The sequence below is a fragment of the Drosophila hydei genome, unplaced genomic scaffold (assembly GCF_003285905.1).
Source record: "Drosophila hydei strain 15085-1641.00,03,60 unplaced genomic scaffold, DhydRS2 tig00008121-arrow-pilon, whole genome shotgun sequence".
Classification (NCBI taxonomy): Eukaryota; Metazoa; Arthropoda; class Insecta; order Diptera; family Drosophilidae; genus Drosophila; species Drosophila hydei.
In genome coordinates, this window is record NW_022045832.1 from 1,417,595 (window position 1) to 1,436,518 (window position 18,924).

Consider the following 18,924-nt stretch of genomic DNA (forward strand, 5'->3'; position numbering starts at 1 on the left):
AAGAAAAAAAAAGAATGAAACAAAACAAAATGTTGCACTGGTGTGTTTCACAAATTAAGTTTCAAAAATTTTAATTATTTATAACGATCAAAAAAGAAAACCAACAATATTACATAATTATAAATATATGCATAGTAGTTACACATTAATTTTAAGTAAATGCAATTTCGAGACATATAGAAACAATAAAAATGTGAGATTTGAACATAAACCATTCAAGCTAATGAAATCACTTTTATTTATTTTAAATTGAGGATGAGAAACGGTGTCACAAGTTCTAAGAACTCTTATAGTCATCTATTTTCAGTTATAGTACCGTTAACCGTTGTGCATTCAAATTAAATTATAAAAAGTCTAAAGGCGCTAAAAGTTAAAAATACTTAGCATCGAATATTCGTTCAATCGAATTGTTCGATAATGAAGGCGTAATGGAGGTGTGCCGATAAATAAGTAAAATACGATTACAGATACTGTTGGTGTTTGGACGATTAACGATTATATTGCGTTGTGTTTTTCTTCTGGAAAATAAAATAATATCAGAAAAGAAAAGTGAAGAATTGTATAAAAAAAGTGAAAAGCACATCTAACAGTGCATGGTGCTGCTGTAAACAACCAAATAACTAACAAATTGGGGTAAGTTGAATCAGTGAAAAAATTTAACGCCGAGAATTAATGTGTAGGTGTAATACACACATGCGCATGCTATATGTGAGTTGCATTCCAAAAACGAACTGGGAAGAAATAATATAAGACATTAAAATGGCCTTGACTCAAAATACGCTGACTCCACCTTATCATCAAATTTGCAAAACAAAATCAAAACAGCAGCTATATCACACACCGACATCCATACTACATACATTCACAGATATGCGGTGTGTATATGTGTAGATACGTTAATACGCCTACGCTTTACGTAAAGTAGCATTTACAATAAACCTAGTACGTAAGAATAAGTACGTAAAGTACGCGCAAAATGAGCAACGTAAACGCAAATTGAGTGCCGTCGCTCATTTCACGAGCTTGTTCATAAACCCAGCGGGAAACTCTGTTAAATGACAAAAGATATTTAGTGTATAATCCGTTCAAAACAACTTAAGAGTTAAAAAAATGTATCTTAAATTTTAAATTTTAAAAAAAATTTTAATTTATTTAATTCCTATTTTTTAGAGAAAATTGCAGCAGCATTGACTTCCGCTGGGTAACTCTTGCATCAAACTGAATATAAACGGGCGTAGTGAGTCGGAGCCGCGGCGCCACCCACACAGGCAGCAGCAGTCCTTTGTGCATATGGGTGGAAATAGCGCAGCTGCCAATGTGAGCGCTTTTAGCGCTGGCGGCTACATTGGACCGACCACAACCTTGGGTGCCGCCGGTGGCAGTGATTTGATACCAGGCCCAATTGGAACTGGAACTGCAGGGAGCAGCACAGTTCTTTATACATATGGGGGCACAACTTGGGAAGAGTTTTGTGATCGGCATGCGCGAGCTGCAGCTAGCGACTTTGCAAAGGCGTGTATTAACTACATCAATGGGAACTTGCCGCCGGACGTGGCTCGCAATATACCACATCAAAGTTTTTCCCAAAAGTTTGTCGAAAACTTCTCGGAGTACTACGAAAGCGAGTACGTTAGACAGCTCTACAACTTAAAGACAGACTCATTATATAATGCCAGCGGCGGCGGTGCCGGTAATTTTGATACGGAGGAGCACGAAGTGTCGCGCCTGTTTCCCAAATCGCTGCTACGTCGCCTCTCTTTTAAAGGCCTTCGGAAGGGCAAGGTGAGCGGATGATCTGAAACTAACAGATAAATCAATGTTTAACTTTAGAAACTTTTATTTTTGCAGGGTTTCTTTCACAAGAACTCGGACGACGTTGACGGTGTTGGCAGCAGCAAGCACAGCAACAAAACCAAACTGGCTAAAATAGTAGTGGAGTGCCGCAAGGAGGGCATTGTTAACAATTTGACAGCCGAGAGCTTAGACCAGACAACGGGCACACAAAAATGGGAGAAATGCCGCCTTGCACTTGTCAAGGCCGTGGGCGGCTACATGCTTGAATTCTACACGCCCCCGAGATCCACAAAACCTCGAAGCGGCGTCTTCTGCTTTCTTATTTCGGAGGCACGTGAAACAACCACACTGGAGATGCCAGACAGAATGAACACGTTTGTGCTGAAGGCCGATAACAACATGGAATACGTAATCGAAGCAGACAGCGCCGAGGACATGCGCAGCTGGTTGGCTACAATACGCTATTGCATGCGCACACCACCAACTCAGCAACCTATTCTGGATTCAGACGTCATTGCGGCAGCTATGCAAACTTCGCCGGTGACAACAAACCCGAATCCAACAACAAGTTCAGCTAGTGGTGCATTGGGCGGCATACAAAATCCCCAATATCAGCAGCAAGGTGGCTCTCTGCTGGGTGGCTCCAATGGCAATCTGGTCAATTCACAGTCAGCTGACAGCGCTTTGGCCGCTGCATCAGCCGGGAACAGTAACGCGAATGCAGCGTCCGCCAACGATTTAAATGCCATTTCCCAGACTAGTAATGAACTGAGTAGCACTCCGCCCGAAATACCCTCGAGACCGACACGTGGTGAGCGGGGGGAGCAGCGGTTGTCCGCCTCCAGCAATTTCGATGGCAATGAACTGGTGGAAACTGAAACTGATATAAATGTGGTGGATTTAACAGCGGAGATGCGACTGTTTCCATGGTTCCACGGCACGTTACCGCGCGCTGAAGCCGCACGCATGGTGCTGCAGTCGGAGGCAGCGGGCCATGGCTACTTTCTCGTCCGCCAAAGCGAAACACGGCGTGGCGAGTTTGTGCTCACATTCAATTTTCAAGGACGTGCCAAGCATCTGCGACTGACAATCTCCGAAAAGGGCCAGTGCCGAGTGCAGCATCTATGGTTCCCCACAATTCAAGAGATGCTCGAACATTTTCGACATAATCCTATACCACTCGAATCGGGTGGCACATCGGATGTGACGCTCACTGATTGGGTGCATCACACGAGCAGACTGAATGATAACACTCCCATAACAACAATTTCCGCTACTGCGCATGAGCCGGGCACCGATGCGAGCACTGGAACGGGCAACATTGCTAGCAGCTCTGGCAATAGCAATGGACATCCATCGCCGAGACATGTGAGATAGCCAAAATTTTGGAGTCAATTCAGTGTCAGTGATGGTTTTTATTTTCCTTTATTTGATTTTGCAAGTTTTTATTTCATAAACAAGAATCCAGACATAAAGATAGCTTAACAACATAGTTCTATAAAACGTCAGAAAGAGGTATACTTCCTTTAGCCAATGTATTACAGCTTAGGTATATAATATAAATGAAAAGATTATAAAAAATACTATCAATTGTCTTGGTAAAAAATGTTTATTAGTATGACAAATGTGAAATTTTATATCTATATTTTAAAAAAATGTATTTTGTAATTTGTTAAATTTTTTTGATATACTCATTAATTTTCATTCGTGTTTATTGTGTGTATTTTGAATGCGTTTTTAATTGTCGCATGTTTCGTGTTGAAGCTGTTCCTATAAAATGAAACCATTTGGAAACAGACATCTAATTAATATAATCAATTACAGTGCAACGAAGTGATCACCATGAATCTAAGTGTTCGCCTAAAGACAAATGAAATCGAACTGCCACAGGAGCCAACACACGTTTTTTTTCCGGAGCAAGTCTACTTCCATTTGGATCCCACATCGCTGACCGTACACAATTCTCCGCCAAGTAGTCAAGGATTTCTCGATCAGCCGCATCTACGCGCATCCAATGCTTCACTGCAGGCAGCCCATCAGGGCGTTGGTACAACGCGACATGCGGGTGATGCGGGCCCCAGCGGTAGTAGCGGTGGTGTGCCTGGCAGCAGCGGCAGTAGCGGTGCAACATCAGGAGCCGAGTGCACCGGACGCGCCATTGATAATCAGTATAGCTTTACTTAAGCGAATGTATTGATTTTGAACTTCTTGCGCGGATTTATTTTTGTGCCATTGCGTAGCGGCGGCAGCGAAACAATTTTTGTATTTCTTTTGTTTATTTCTATCTTTTGTATCATTTTTTGTGTTAGCAAACAAAATTGTATCTGTGTATGTTTTCATTATCTTGTTTCTATTAGTTTTAGAGCCTTTTGGAAGACATGAAGTAACTGAATAATACGATTATGATTGTATACATTAATTAGCTAAATATGTGTGTTCATTTTAAGTAATTATGTAAGTGTTGTATGTATAACAAAAAGAAAATCGTAAAACAAAAATGTAAAATTTGTGGCGCCAAAGGTGCAACTCTTGAGAATCCTAAAACTTCCTGCTTTACACAAAAAATACATACATATATATGTATATATATATATATGAATATCTATATATATATATATATATTCAAATATATATAAATATAATCAGTATATTAAATATATATATATATATATATATATATATTATATTGAAGCTGATAAACTACAATAAATGAAGTTATATGAATGCATATGCATAAAGATCTTTAGGTGAACTTCATAGAAAAATCACACTACTGTAAACAGCCTATGTTAAAAAATCGATTAATATTGACAGCGATAACAAAGCTTTTGAAAACGCGCATATAAAAAGTATCATGATATCTAAACAACATTAAGTTCCAATTTTCATTCGTCTCTAAGCAACTAATTCGATAAATGAGCGATAGAACAATCTTAATCAAACTATCGAACAGTTTCAATATTTTGATTGACTACAAGTCAAAAGCCCATTAAGCTTAACTTAACTAAATTAATATTAAACTAAAATCATATAACCATAACACAACTGGACAAAAAATGGTAATATCATTTTTTTTAACTGAACACGATTAACGGACAACTGTTAGTACACTGTTAGTTACATTTGTAAACATGTTAAATGTTCTCACTGTTAAGTGTGACACTTGAATAAGTGTGACCAACAGTCTGTGATTGGCAGCTGGAAGAAAACGAAAACAACATTGGAAAAAAAAATGGAAAAGCCGGCAATGGATCTTGAATTGGATATATTAGATTCTTTAGAAGCACTTGGGTACAAAAATGTGGAGCAAAAGCCTCTAAACCAATCCTTGGACAGTGGCATAGGCAATGCAGACTTGCGCGAAGTGATTTATTGGCTTGCCAATCAATTGCATGTGCTCAGGAAGACCGATGAGCATGTAGCCTCCAGTAGTAAGGACCATGACGAATTTGTTTTCGAACTGTCACTGATGTTAACTGAGCTGGGATGTCCCTACCGGCAGTTCGTTGCGGTGCCAATGTCGGAACGTTTCCAAACAAGAGCATCCCTGCTGTATCTCCTTGATTATCTCACATCAGAGCTAATGGCCACGAAGATGTCGCTGAAGTTGCAGCCAGTCGAGCCGCCCAGTAAGAGATCCAAGACTGACTCCCATCTGGAAGAGGCTGTGACACAGTTGACAACTGACCTCCAGCTGGGCGAAATGCCTAAAAACATCAATACAAAATTACTGTTCGAGCGAATGACCCCTAAGCTGGTGCAACGACTGAAGCAAACAAACCCAGCGGTGATCAGTGAGCCATTGATGAGTATTAACAAACCATTGACTGATAGCCAGTGGCGTGTACTGGAAACCATGCACAGGGATCTGGATTCGGAGTACAACATGCGTCGTCAAATGATGTTAACCCGTTTGGAGGCGACTGTTCAAAGCTTTCAATGGTCGGAGAGCATGAAACATCGTCAAAACGAGATTGGGGATCGTTTTCAACAAAAACTTAAGGAAATCGAAAAGCTTCAATATGGCGGAAATGACACTAACATTGTGGCGTTGCTGGCAGCGCGCGCTGATTTGGCAATCATTGAAAAGACAAGTTCGGTGAATGTGCGCAAGAACACGGCTTCTAAAATCCAAAAACATGTGATTGGAAATGTGCCTGATCGCGGTGGACGTGCTAATGAGCATGCTCCACCGCCGCCGGAGATGCCTTCCTGGCAGCAGCAACGTGCTGGCGGACCTGGAGGCGGGCGTGGTGGTGGTTTTGGCGGTGGCGCCGGTAATTTTCGTGGCGGACGCGGTGGCGGACAAGGTGGACGTGGTGGCGGACGAGGTGGTGGAGGCCAAAACTGGAAACAACAGCCTCAGGAGCAACAGCCGCAACAGCAGCGAGACCAATTTATCAATAACAGCGGACGTGTACAAGGCACTGGCTGGAATCCTCAGGCAGGGGGCCGTGGTGGCGGCGGGGCCTATCACAATGGTGGACGCTACGGCGGAGGCGCCGGCGTCGGCGGCGGTTACAATCAACGTTATCAGGGTGAATTTCAACGCGGAGGTTTCCGTTGACCCAGCTGGACGAAAGCAATATAGCCTCAAGCTAATAGGCAGCCTTATACTAATTACCAATATTGATATTTATTTATAATAGAACCTACCATAGCTTTCCTTATCCCTCCCCACTTGCCTGTCACCTAATTTAACTTATATTGTAGAGCACCTAAACGAATCCATATGTTAATTGTTAATGGGGAGCAATCAAAAAGTTAAACAATTGTGTCATCTAGATAAAAAATATATAATATCGTTCAATTTTGTAGAGCTTAACTATTCGCTTGCAATACGATTAATGTTGATCTAATTTTTAAATGTGTTTTTTCATCCCTTTCCAAATTATATTCCCATTATACAGGGACGTCAATAACTGGGACAAAAAGGGGGTTACGAACGTGCAAATATTTTGATTTTTTGTTTATTTCTAATTTACTACATTTTTATTATTTCCTTCCATTGAGGCTAATTAGAATTGCAATGCTTGCCATGGCGATTGGTAGCTACGCCCATGGACAGACAGAGCGACAGGTAACCAAGCATCACACGCGCGACACTCGATTGCCATTGAGCAGTCATCGTCCATACGACTGATATAGCGAACTGTACGCAGCAGAAGCAATTAACGTGTTCAATCAGCATGAAATCCATGTCGAAGTCGTCTAAATGGCAAGCGACACAGTGCATTCGGTTCAGTTGGGTCAAAAGATTCACAGACAACGGCAGCATTTCCCAGTGGATCCTCTATAGGAACGCGATTACACACAGTAATTAACCGCGATGTTCCGCTACAAGCCCATATTGGCATTTATGCTATTAAATAGCATTTTTGTGCCTGGCAGCGCGCAAAATTTGCTGGATCGGTTGAGGCCCGGGCCAGCTAATCTGACCCGCATCGACGATATTAAAGTGGTGTCCGGCACAAAGGTGAAACGCTACGAGCGTATGACGGTGCCACTGGCTGGCATTGGTCCGGTCATTGGTGGCATCGGTGCCGCCGCACTGCTTAGTCCTCTGCTTCAGCCGCAGCCAGCATACGTGGGCTACTCCTTTGTAGGTTCCTGTCCCACTGTGCGACGGCTCTTAATCACTTTTAAATCTTAACTCTTTAACTCCTCGTAGGTGCCACAGTGGCAGGCGGGCGCCATACTGATCGGTGATGGCGAAGTGCCGGGTGCATCCGGCATGATTACTTTCCAGCAGCTGCCCTACAACAGTGACATCAAAGTGACCATCAATATGACTGGGCTGCCACCCGGAAAGCACGCACTGCACATACACACATATGGAGATGTCAGCGAGGGCTGCAAGTCAACTGGCGGACAGTTTCCCAATAACTTCGTAAGTCGGTGTCATCCAGATCAGACATGAAAATCACATTCCTCTCGACAGCTGGGTAACTTGGAGGTCAAGCCAGACGGCACAATCTCGGCCGTGTTCATGAGCATCTATCTACAGCTCTTTGGCTTCAATGGGATCGTTGGCCGTGCCGTCGTGATACACAGCAAGCCCATCGATCTGAACACAGCGCTCAATGCAGAGGTCTTCTCCTCTTCGCTGTCCGTGCCCAATGCCTTAGCCTACCAGAACGAGGAGATGTCCGTTGGTGCACCCATAGCCTGTGGTGTTATAAGTCTAATGAGTACATCCATCGTCGCACCGACCGTGTCGACTTCACCCGCTGTTCCAGTAATGCCGGAAGCTTAGACCTAAATTCTAAACTCTAAACAATAATTTGATAAACTCTTAAAATATTTCATCTGCTTTTTTAGGTAAAATAATAAAAAATAAATTAAAAGTAAATTATTAAATTTACAATTTGTTTACTTATGTATAATATACCACTAAATTTTTGTTAAAAATTAAGTGAACTCAAATTTTAAATTATTTTTGAATCAATCAATTAAGACATTCCCAAGCTGCACTTAAATTTATTATACTAGAAAAATTACTGAAGAAAAGTTTTTCATATATAATATATTGAGATTTCAAAGGGCAAGGAGAAACGGAAGGAAGGAAGGCGGGAAGGAAGTAATGAGGAAAGGAAGGAAGGAAGTAAGACGGAGGGAAGGAAGTAACTAAGGAATAAAGGAAGGAAAGATGGCAGCAAGGAATAAAGGAAGGAAGGAAAGATGGCAGCAAGGAAGGAAATAAGAAAGGAAGTAACGAAGGATGGAAATCATTTCGACATATACTTTAACTAAACAAACCTGATTAGTTTGAATTTTAAACTCTAGTTAGCGAGTTTTTAGCTCTTTCATACAGAGTATCTGTGAATCGATCACAAATAATTTGGGCGTTCTTAGTATTCAATCAATTAAAAGCAAATAAAATGCAGCTCAGCTTTTAAAATTTGCACGTGCTGCGCATGCCCAAATCTTCTTGGCTTGGATTTCCAAACTTTCTTCGGGCGTTGCACTAGGCCTTTGGGCACAGTTGAAGGTTGAGGTTTGTCATGATTGCTACGAAAAGTAAAAGCCATATTAGTTGGCATCTAATCTGTTTGATATGGTGCTGTGTGGAGCTGACACAGGCTCAGGGGAAGCTGGAGCTGGAGCTGGAGTCGAGTGCAAAAATTGATTGGCCCACGTTTCCCTGGTCGCGCAACAATAAAACTAATAAGCAAAGTCATTCGAGGCCAAGCTTGCAGCTGAAGGATGACTACGGTCAGGTGGATATATCCAGTTTCAGTGGATTTGAGCGTCATCCCTGTCGTCGCGTTTGCCAGCAGGGCCAGAGCCAGAGCTGCTACTACCAGCTGGTGGTGCATAACTATCGTCGCTTGGGTCCCGAATGCCAACGTTGCCAGTTTGATGAGCGCACCTGTGCCGACGAGAACTGCATCTATGGAGATGGCGTTGCCACGCCCGTCATGGCCGTCAATCGGATGGTGCCCGGCCCAGCTATAGAGCTGTGTGAGAACGACACTGTGATTATCGATGTGCTGAACTATCTGAATGAGCCCACCACTATGCACTGGCACGGCATCCATATGAGTCGCAGTCCCGACATGGATGGAGTGGCTTACGTCACTCAGTATCCGGTGGAGCCGGGCCAAGTGTGTCGCTACGAGTTTCAGGTCGATCGCAGTGGCAGTCTCTGGTACCACAGCCACATGGGCTGGCAGCGAGGCTTTGGTGTGGCTGGCAATCTGATAGTGCGCCAGCCACATCAGACTAACCCCCATGCTCGCCTCTATGACTACGATCTGGTGGAGCATGCCCTGATGGTTCAGGATATATTCTACGATTACGACATACAGCAGGTGCGCAATATACTGATCAATGGCAAGGGTCGCAATCATCTGAGCCAACTACCTGATCAGGATGCCAGGCACCGCTATGAGCGGCTACGTGTGACGCCTGGGTATCGCTATCGCATGCGCATTGTGCTCAACGGCATCTTCAATTGCCCCGTCGAGTTCTCCATTGAGCAGCACAAGCTGCTGATCATCAGCACCGATGGCAATGACATTGAGCCCGTGCTGGCTGACGGCTTCTTTCTGACCTCAGCGGAGCGTTTCGACTTTGTATTGGAGGCGAATCAATATACCAAGAACTATTGGATACGCGTCCGCGGCTATGAGCAGTGTGAGGATCGTAAGCTCTACCAGGGCGCGGTGCTCAGCTATCGGGGAGCCGCTCGCAGTGAGCTACCACAGGGTGGTATACTGGAAAGTCGTCAGGCCAGAGATCAGGACGAGCCACCGCTATTCATCAATGACTTTCGTTTCAAGCCGTTGAACGATTCTTTGTCAGCGTTGCGGCAGCTGAACAAGGACAACGATGTGGGCACTCTGTCGCTGCGCTCCGTCGAGCCGGTTCCTTGGCCCAGATATACCAAGTTTTTGACACACTATTCCAGTCTGAGCACACGACAGGCACCCAATGGTGAACTACTCTTCCAGATCGATGAGATTAGTTACAATTCACAGGGCATTTCGTTGCTGCAAGGACGACATCTGTACAAGGACGACGTTTACTATAGCAATCGCAGCTCGCTGGCCGCACAAGGACGCAATTGCGCGCGGGAGCTATGCGAGGGTGTTCATGTCATACGCCTGCCTGCATACCGGGCCATCGAAATGGTTGTGGCCAATCATATGGAGCCCACGCATCCCATTCACATACATGGCTTCACCTTCCGTCTGGTCGGGCAGGGAGTGCTGGGTAACCTGAACGACTTGAGAAATGTAAGTGCTTAGAAGGCCTAACCAACTAAATAAAATGAATCTCTAATGGCTTTAATACATTCACAGATCCGCGAACTGGATCGTCGAGGACGTCTGCCTCGTCTGTCGGATGACTATGCTGCTGTGGCTAAGGACACTGTGCAGGTACCCGGACTGGGCTACGTGGTTTTACGCTTCATCTCTGATAATCCCGGCTTTTGGAGCTATCACTGCCACATCGAGGCACATACGGTGCAGGGCATGTCAGCGGTGCTCAAGGTCGGCGGTGATCATCAAATAAAACGCATTCCAGCTCGAGTGGGCTGTTGAATCTTAAATATACATACATATTGTTTTCTCTTATAATGTATTAAAGTATTTTTAGAACAATGACTTTGTTATCCACTTGAGTTTTATTACACGGCTTTCGATTAACTCTTATCGGCAGATTAGACTCAAAGGTTCAGCTATGGCATTCATTTAGGCGTGCCTTATATTAGGAATCGGCAGTCCCGTGTCGACATGAAGAACCGCCTCATCGTTGCTCTACTGTTGCTATGGCTTTGTACAGGTGCTCACTGTGCACCACCTGGATCAGACACATTTAATTTAGATGGTGTCGATTTCTATCAGCTCTTCAATGATCCAGAGGGACACCTTAAGCTGAATCCCAGACTTAAAACAGCAAGTAGAAAGCTATATATAAATAGGCAGAAAGCTTATCAGTTACAGTTCCACAGGATGATCGCATTAGGGCTCATGGATATCCGGCGGAACTGCATCATGTGCCCACCGAGGATGGCTATATAATTGGACTGTTCCGCATACCCTATTCACATAAGCTGCAAAATCAGCAAACCAATCGCCCCATTGTGCTCATGCAGCATGGCATATCAGGCAGCTCCGACAATTGGATCTCGATGGGTCCGGATAATGCTTTGGCCTTTCAACTAGTTGACGCCGGCTATGATGTGTGGATAGGTAATGCACGCGGCAATACCTACTCCCGGAATCACACGTGGCTGTCCACGCAGCATCCCTACTTCTGGCGCTTTAGCTGGCATGAAATTGGCTACTTCGATATTGCGGCCATGATCGACTATGCATTAAAGGCAAACGGACAGGGGCAAGAAGCCATTCATTACGTTGGACACTCCCAGGGAACGACCGTTTTTCTAGCGCTCATGTCCACACGTCCTGAGTACAATGCAAAGATAAAGACATCCCAGTTGCTGGCTCCCGTTGCCTACATGAACAACATGGGCAGTCTGTTGGCAAAAGCGACGGGACCCTATCTGGGGCATCGGACTGTGTATGCCCTAATGTTGGAGTCACAAGAGTTTCTGCCCTACAATGACTTTTTACTGGCCTTCCTTTACAACACTTGCGGACCGGACTCGAGGTTTCTCAATTACTGCAAGCAGCTGCATAACATCAGCAACAAAGGACGCGCCAATTCGGTTAGCCTCAAGTCGATCTAGAGATTCAATATTGAATAACTTTTTTCCGTAGACTGCCACTGCGATCAATGCTGTAACCACTCCCGCAGGTGTTTCCACCAATCAGTTCTTGCACTATCTACAGGAACAGCAGTCGGGACACTTCAGGCTCTACGACTTTGGCGCTAAGAAGAATTTGATTGCATATAATGCGGAAGTGCCTCCTGATTACCCAACCAATCTAATTAACTGTGAGACGCATCTGTGGTACGCGGATAACGATGAAATGGCCGCAGTAGAAGATGTTCGACGATTGGCTGAAGCTCTGCCCAACAAAGTGATGCATCATATGGAAGATCCCTTGTGGAATCATGGCGACTTTGCGACTAACTGGGAGGTGCGCAAATACATCAATGATCCCATAATTCAAATTATGAACGAATTTGAAGACGCTTTACAGAATTGATATATAAGCGCCTTACGATAAAACATTTAATCACTAATCAAACGTTTTTATTTTCAAAAGCAAACACCATAAAATTTTTATTATTTTATGTACTGGCTAATGCTGGAGGTGGGTACATAAAAGTGTATTTATTGACCCGCACAATGCAGTGTGATAAGGTGTTATAAATCTGATAAGTATGTGACGCACAGAGGTCTTCGAGCAAATAATAATAAGTAGGCTTGGTCATAATCTATTGACTTAGTTGGATCTGTAGTAGCGCTTATCACTTCTTTATTTTTATTTTTCTTATTATACATGAGCTCAAAAAACATAAAATGAACTAATTTTAATCTTTTGCCTGGTTGAGAACATTTACCTTGACCTTTGAGAGCATACGTATTTTGGCATAACAAAATTAAATTTATAAATAAATGCTCTTAACTTTGCCAGTTAGCTCAGCTTTCCAGTTAACATTATTATTAAATACAATTTCTCCTAATTTAACTGAAAAGATTTGGCATTTAAAAGATTTTATATACATTTTATATAAATGCAAAAGTCAAAAGCTTTTGCAATTTGAAAAAAAAAAACGTCTCTAAACACGAGTTTGGCTGTTACTACAGCATGACTTGTATAAAAATAATAAGCCAAATAACCAAAATAAACAAATAAACACAACATAAAAAATGTATATAATTTAATATAAATTATATATGAAGCAGTGTCGACATCAGGTAAATAAATAAATTTAGTTTCCTTCATTTCATATTTGAAAAGCACAAAAAACTCCTTTTATAGAGTTTAGCATTTACCAACACTTAACTGATATTGTGCAGCACTGCTGAACTTAGCGTGGCTACACGCACGTGTGTGAATGTGGGCATGTGTGCGTGTATGTGTGTGTGTACATATATAATAGCGCACTCCCACATATGTTCGACAGAATAGACACGGATCTATGGAGAGCAACTACAACGGGGCGCTATATATTTCACGTGTATCCATTTTCATATAACACATATAACAATTAGTTATTGGCCGATCTACATAGATCTTTAACTGCTCTGTGAAACCATACAAATTTGTATTAATTGAATATCAACTAGATATACTCGGAGCAGCTAACGTATATACACAGGTAAGCGTGATAAGTGAGTGATAAGAGAACTTTATAAATATATTGATCAACACACACACATATACATATATATATGTATATCTATATATATATAAATACGCATGTTAGACTTTTAAAGATAACAAATAAAAGTGGGCAAAACTAGGTGTGCATGGCTGGTCAGAGAAATTTTCCGGCCTTTAAAGTTCAATGCACTTGGAGTGCATTATGTGTACCTGCATTTCCTTACCGGTTAACTTGGCATGCAGAAAAACCTGTTACAAAAGAAAAAGTAGTCCCGATGAAAATAGATGAGGCAAGAGAATTAGATCTCGTTCGTTAATTATGAAAAGTGCAAAATCATTCAGATCTGGTAAATAACTTAAATTGCTTGAATATGTGACTTAGAACTTACGATGACTTGGTAACAATTGCGAAAATAACATCAGAACGCGATTTGCTGTATGCCTAAGCCCAAATATAATTTCAAATTAAACTAAAATATTAAATGCTGATAATACAAACTGGGTTCAGCGCCTGACTGACCCCAGGCAATCCAGATGCCAGATGTGAGGCGAACAACACATTGAACGACTCATTTCATTACCAACGGGCAGCGGATCAGCACGAACTATTTACTCACGCACGTTTAACAAATCCACAGAAGATGTCAGCGAACAAGACCTACGAACGTCCAGCCAATTTCATAGATCCCGGCAAACCCTCGAAATGCACTTGGCACCTGGGCACCAAGGAGCAGACGCCGCATACGCAACGTGGCTTTGCTCACGAACAGAAGATTTCCCCGGACATTTTAACAGTGATTGGCTGCACGCCCCTGGTCAAGCTCAATAGCATACCAGCCAAGGAGGGTATTCAGTGCGAGATGTGTGAGTATACAATCAAATTCTTAGCTGAAAGAAAGTCAACTTGCCTTTGGTTAGCTTTCCTTAATAGTCTACGCAAAAGATTCATGTTTTCAAATTGTTTTGCACGAGTCACAAGTTTCATGACTGGAGCTGATTAACTTTCACTATCTCTTGTTTATAAATTGAATATTATTTTTCTTATATATTGAAATAAAGTGCTTTGTAATGCTTCATAGTTATAGTATAATTAGTATTACTTATTGGCCGAGGCATGTTATATTATTTATATTTCCTATTTAGATGCCAAGTGCGAGTTCTTGAATCCGGGTGGTTCGGTCAAGGATCGTATTGGCTATCGTATGGTTCAGGATGCGGAGGAGAAAGGACTCTTGAAGCCGGGCTATACTATCATAGAGCCGACGTCTGGTAATACGGGCATTGGGCTGGCTATGGCCTGCGCAGTACGCGGCTACAAGTGCATCATTGTCATGCCCGAGAAGATGTCCAATGAGAAGGTGTATGCGCTGCGTGCCCTAGGCGCCAAGATTATTCGCACGCCCACGGAGGCGGCTTACGATTCGCCGGAGGGACTTATTTATGTGGCCCAGGAGCTGCAGCGTAAGACACCCAACTCCATTGTGCTGGATCAGTATCGCAATGCGGGCAATCCTTTGGCGCATTATGACGGCACTGCCTCTGAAATACTGTGGCAGCTGGATAATAAAGTGGATATGGTTGTAATCGCAGCTGGCACAGCGGGCACTATTACCGGTATTGGTCGCAAAATCAAGGAGCAAGTACCCAATTGTCGCGTAGTCGGCGTCGATCCATTTGGATCTGTGCTGGCCCGTCCACAAGAGCTAAACAAAACTGATGTTCAGTTCTATGAGGTCGAGGGCATTGGCTATGACTTTCCGCCCACTGTCTTCGACCAGACGGTCGTCGATGTGTGGACGAAGATCTACGATTCGGACTGCTTCCCCATGAGTCGTCGTCTGAATGCTGAAGAGGGTCTGCTCTGTGGCGGCTCTAGCGGTGGCGCAATGCACGCTGCACTGGATCATGCACGCACCCTTAAGCCAGGCCAGCGCTGTGTAGTTATCCTGCCCGACGGCATTCGTAATTATATGACCAAGTTCGTGTCCGACAATTGGATGGAGGCCCGCGGCTTCAAGCAGCCAGTTAATGAACATCGTCACTGGTGGTGGAATGTGCCCGTAGCTGAGCTCGAGCTGCCCACTCCAGTGGCTCTCCTAAAGTCTGATGAAACATTTGCTAGCGCCATAGCGCTGATGAAGAAGCATCGGGTGGATCAGCTGCCCATGGTCGACAAGAATGATGGGTATGCTAATAGTATAAATAGCTAAGTTGATGTTGCTTAATCCTAAATTCTCTCTACAGAAGCGTTTTGGGTGTTGTGACACAGGAAACACTTTTGAGCCAGATTGTCAGCATGAATCGTCAGCTGGACGATCCTGCGATTAAGGCCCTTAACAAGCGAATCATTCGCCTGACTGAGACTGACATATTAGGCAAGCTGGCACGAGTGCTGGAAGTTGATCCCAGTGTCTTGATTGTGAAAGCGAATGCAGAGGCTAAGGACGTGGTCCTAGCGCTGGCCACTAAACTAGATGTCACCTCGTTTATTGTATCCGGCAATAACACCAAGCAAAATGGCAATGGAATTGGTGATCATTAGAGAAGAGACAAAAATGGAAACGTCTTTCTCAATTATATGTGACTTAATTATCTTAAAATCCAACAATTGCGTGCATTTATATATCTGATATTTTAGCTATTAAAAATGAATTTTACAACATTTCGATTTATTCTCCATATAAAAATAATTTCTTCTTGTAATTTCTTCTTAACTAGTTCTTAAAGGTATTTTGGTTAATGGGGTTGACTATTAAATCCAGCCATAACATACAGACAGGTTAAATTGTTAACAATTAGTTTAGACCTGATCATAAACGATTTCAAGCAAAATATCATCTTTTTACTATTCATTAGTATTAGATTTTAGCTAATTAGATTTCAAAAATGATAATATGAATATTTTTCTAGCAATCAGTAAAGAAAATTAAAAATTTCAATATATCTGTAATTGATTTATGAATGATATTTAAGCCACTGATTCCTTATTCTTCAACGTTTTGATGTGCTCCTCGACTTTTTTATGTGACTTGGTGGTCAAGTGCTGCAAATAATGCTTCTGCAACTTAAAACTTTGCTCACAAATGTCACAGCTGAAAGACAAATAAAATCATAAATATTATAGGTTGACACATTAGAGATCTCTATTAGTGCGACTACCTAAAATCCCGACTCATAGTATGAACCACTTGGTGTGCCCTGCAATCGCCTTTGGTCACAAACGTTTTATCGCAATAGTCGCACTGGAAAGGACGTAAACTGCCAGCCATATGTACTCTGCGAAAAAAATTTCTAATTAATATCAACTTCTACCTTATTTTACTTTGCTTACCTCTCGTGTGTGCTGCGGTTGCTGCAGTGGCGAAATGATTTGCCGCAAGCATAGCGACATGGATATGGACGCACATTGTCATGGGTCCGCTGGTGATTGTTTAGCTCGGCTGTCGTAGAAAAGGCGGCACTGCATAATTTGCATTTATGAGGACGGGTGCCTGAATGACGAACTATATGGTTTCGTAGATTAAATCCAGTGGTAAAGTTTTTACCGCACATGTGACAAATATGTTCGTCGGCCTGCCCATGAACTCGCCTCTTATGCTTCTTAAGAAAATGCCTACTATGAAACTTTTGACCACACTCCTCGCATTTGTATCCAAAAGAAACCCCGATGCTCTTCAGGTGCTCAACAAGGGGTGCAGAGTATTTGAAATCGTGTCCACAATGTTTGCACACAAATCTAAAATGATATATTAGTCAAATATATCTTATTTACTTATATTATACATTAATTCAAACCTAGTATGAAGCTGCATATCATGACTCTGATGCATGTGCATTTTTAGTAAGTCCTGACTGCTAAATGTTAATCCACACTGATGACACTGGCTCTTATGGTTTTTTTTCTCGCTTTTAAATTTCATTTTCGATGGAGTTGGCAAAGCTGCTGGTGGTAATGGCTGTACGTCAACTTCTTCGTAGTAATTTTCACCTTCTGAAATATCAATATCATCCAGTAATTCCTCTTCTACAGCTATCTCCGTAGTAATAGGGCTGCCTGCCATATTTGACTCAGGATATGCTATTACTTCTGATTCCTCTTTTACTTGTACTTTGATCAGGGCTTGTTTCTGTGACTCAATGCAAACTCGGCGAAATTCTGTAGCTATGCTAAGATTATGTTGACAGTTTTGGCAGATAAAATCTGATAAGTCTTCATCTTGCTTTAACTAAATATAATAACAAAACAAATTTGATAAGAGTTATATCCTCTAATTAGTCTTACTTACGCTTAATTCCGTTAAGGCTTTAATTTGGCACAAAAGCTTATGATTTTCTGGTTTAAATAAGTTCTGAGAGGTCCGAGAGTCAATTGGTTGCGCGCATGTTCTACACAATACATCTTGAATTGGACCATATTGATTTCTCTTCTGTAAGCGAAATAACATTTTTATGAACTAAAGGCAAAAGGTAAATAAAACAGAATAACATACATATACGAGTTCCTCAGTATCATTCGGAGAATTTACAGGAGCCTCATCATCAACGCTAGCGGTAGTGTCTTCAACTTCGATATCATCTTCGCAATTGTTAATGTCGTAAGCGGTATCCAAGTATTCCGTATCAATATATTCTTCCAAAACAGTGTTCGCAGAAGTTTCGTCCATTTGGACTGAGTCTAAGGCCTGGCTGACATATTTAACAGACAATAATTTTTTGGGAATTCAACAAACCAAATACTTACTCTCTGTTCTTTGACAAATCTTGCAGGAACGACATATCCTCAGCGAACTCCCACTGAATGTCTGGCATTTCTAATGGATCAGCTTCGCCTGTATAATCATCACCATCTAGCTTTATACGGGTGTGCGCGGTTTTGCAATGATAACGATAACTCTGGCGTAGTGAGCGCCAAGCAACCTTGCATTCTTGTGCTATTTAAGATGCAATTGAATCATGTCATAAATTTAAATATTTAAATGTTAAGAGCTTACGGTCTCTGTCCAGTTCAGTAGCCACGGATTTCCAAGCCGCTTTAATGCTTATAAGATCATTGTGCTCCCTGTCCTTCATATCCCAGAGTAGACGTCTAACCCTAACTGCAGCTATAAGCAGTGCTTTATCATCCTTTTTGAAGCGCAGGCATTTTTTACGACTAGTTCCACGAGTTGAGAGCATGTTTTAAATTGAGTTTCCAAAGAATATAATTAAAATAATCCGCCTTTTCATCGATAAGCTGGCTAAGGTATACGTGTGCTTAACAGTATCAAATAACTGAAACATTAAAAACTTTGTAATGCTTTGACTCTATAGGCTGGTAAAAATGCTATTAAATTAAAGAAATAATTATTGTCAACATTTTAAGATGTTTATTTTAATATTT

General features: G+C 42.2%; 7 protein-coding genes across 10 annotated transcripts; 6 read left to right on the forward strand and 1 right to left on the reverse strand.

Annotated features, from left to right (window-relative positions):
• Window positions 1-453: 453 nt before the first annotated feature.
• LOC111604242 (SH2B adapter protein 1) lies at window positions 454-4,338 on the forward strand. 3 transcript variants are annotated; one of them, XM_023322224.2, is made up of 4 exons: window positions 454-633; window positions 1,171-1,782; window positions 1,831-3,162; window positions 3,619-4,338. In XM_023322224.2, exons 2-4 carry the CDS (start codon window positions 1,291-1,293, stop codon window positions 3,976-3,978), a joined length of 2,184 nt encoding a protein of 727 aa, XP_023177992.2. In that variant the 5' UTR covers window positions 454-633; window positions 1,171-1,290; the 3' UTR covers window positions 3,979-4,338. The 3 variants fall into 3 exon arrangements, with proteins under 3 accessions (XP_023177992.2, XP_023177993.2, XP_023177994.1); XM_023322225.2 differs by having other exon boundaries at window positions 1,849-3,162; XM_023322226.2 differs by having other exon boundaries at window positions 1,831-3,195; window positions 3,619-3,692.
• Window positions 4,339-4,837: 499 nt separating this feature from the next.
• LOC111604203 (protein FAM98A) lies at window positions 4,838-6,453 on the forward strand. Its single transcript, XM_023322160.2, has one exon. It carries the CDS (start codon window positions 5,027-5,029, stop codon window positions 6,359-6,361), a length of 1,335 nt encoding a protein of 444 aa, XP_023177928.2. The 5' UTR covers window positions 4,838-5,026; the 3' UTR covers window positions 6,362-6,453.
• On the forward strand, window positions 6,452-8,050 carry LOC111604246 (superoxide dismutase [Cu-Zn]). The gene is made up of 3 exons (XM_030224966.1): window positions 6,452-7,396; window positions 7,466-7,684; window positions 7,736-8,050. Exons 1-3 carry the CDS (start codon window positions 7,124-7,126, stop codon window positions 8,048-8,050), a joined length of 807 nt encoding a protein of 268 aa, XP_030080826.1. The 5' UTR covers window positions 6,452-7,123.
• Window positions 8,051-8,798: 748 nt separating this feature from the next.
• Window positions 8,799-10,844, forward strand: LOC111604245 (laccase-4). Its single transcript, XM_023322230.2, has 2 exons — window positions 8,799-10,535; window positions 10,602-10,844. The coding sequence occupies exons 1-2, from the start codon at window positions 8,799-8,801 to the stop codon at window positions 10,842-10,844; spliced, it is 1,980 nt and encodes a 659-aa protein (XP_023177998.1).
• Window positions 10,845-11,027: 183 nt separating this feature from the next.
• Window positions 11,028-12,504, forward strand: LOC111604237 (lipase 3). Its single transcript, XM_023322215.2, has 3 exons — window positions 11,028-11,198; window positions 11,255-11,974; window positions 12,027-12,504. The coding sequence occupies exons 1-3, from the start codon at window positions 11,037-11,039 to the stop codon at window positions 12,417-12,419; spliced, it is 1,275 nt and encodes a 424-aa protein (XP_023177983.2). The 5' UTR covers window positions 11,028-11,036; the 3' UTR covers window positions 12,420-12,504.
• An 812-nt stretch (window positions 12,505-13,316) lies between these two features.
• LOC111604236 (cystathionine beta-synthase) lies at window positions 13,317-16,219 on the forward strand. Its single transcript, XM_023322213.2, has 4 exons — window positions 13,317-13,539; window positions 14,183-14,408; window positions 14,688-15,729; window positions 15,789-16,219. Exons 2-4 carry the CDS (start codon window positions 14,186-14,188, stop codon window positions 16,084-16,086), a joined length of 1,563 nt encoding a protein of 520 aa, XP_023177981.2. The 5' UTR covers window positions 13,317-13,539; window positions 14,183-14,185; the 3' UTR covers window positions 16,087-16,219.
• Window positions 16,220-16,494: 275 nt separating this feature from the next.
• LOC111604208 (zinc finger protein 771) lies at window positions 16,495-18,764 on the reverse strand. Of its 2 annotated transcripts, XM_023322169.2 has the most exons (8): window positions 18,536-18,764; window positions 18,286-18,475; window positions 18,035-18,230; window positions 17,831-17,971; window positions 17,340-17,770; window positions 16,876-17,280; window positions 16,704-16,820; window positions 16,495-16,636 (listed from the first exon to the last, which is right to left on the reverse strand). In XM_023322169.2, exons 1-8 carry the CDS (start codon window positions 18,717-18,719, stop codon window positions 16,513-16,515), a joined length of 1,788 nt encoding a protein of 595 aa, XP_023177937.2. In that variant the 5' UTR covers window positions 18,720-18,764; the 3' UTR covers window positions 16,495-16,512. The 2 variants fall into 2 exon arrangements, with proteins under 2 accessions (XP_023177937.2, XP_023177938.2); XM_023322170.2 differs by lacking the exon at window positions 18,536-18,764 and having other exon boundaries at window positions 18,035-18,226; window positions 18,286-18,303.
• Window positions 18,765-18,924: the final 160 nt, after the last annotated feature.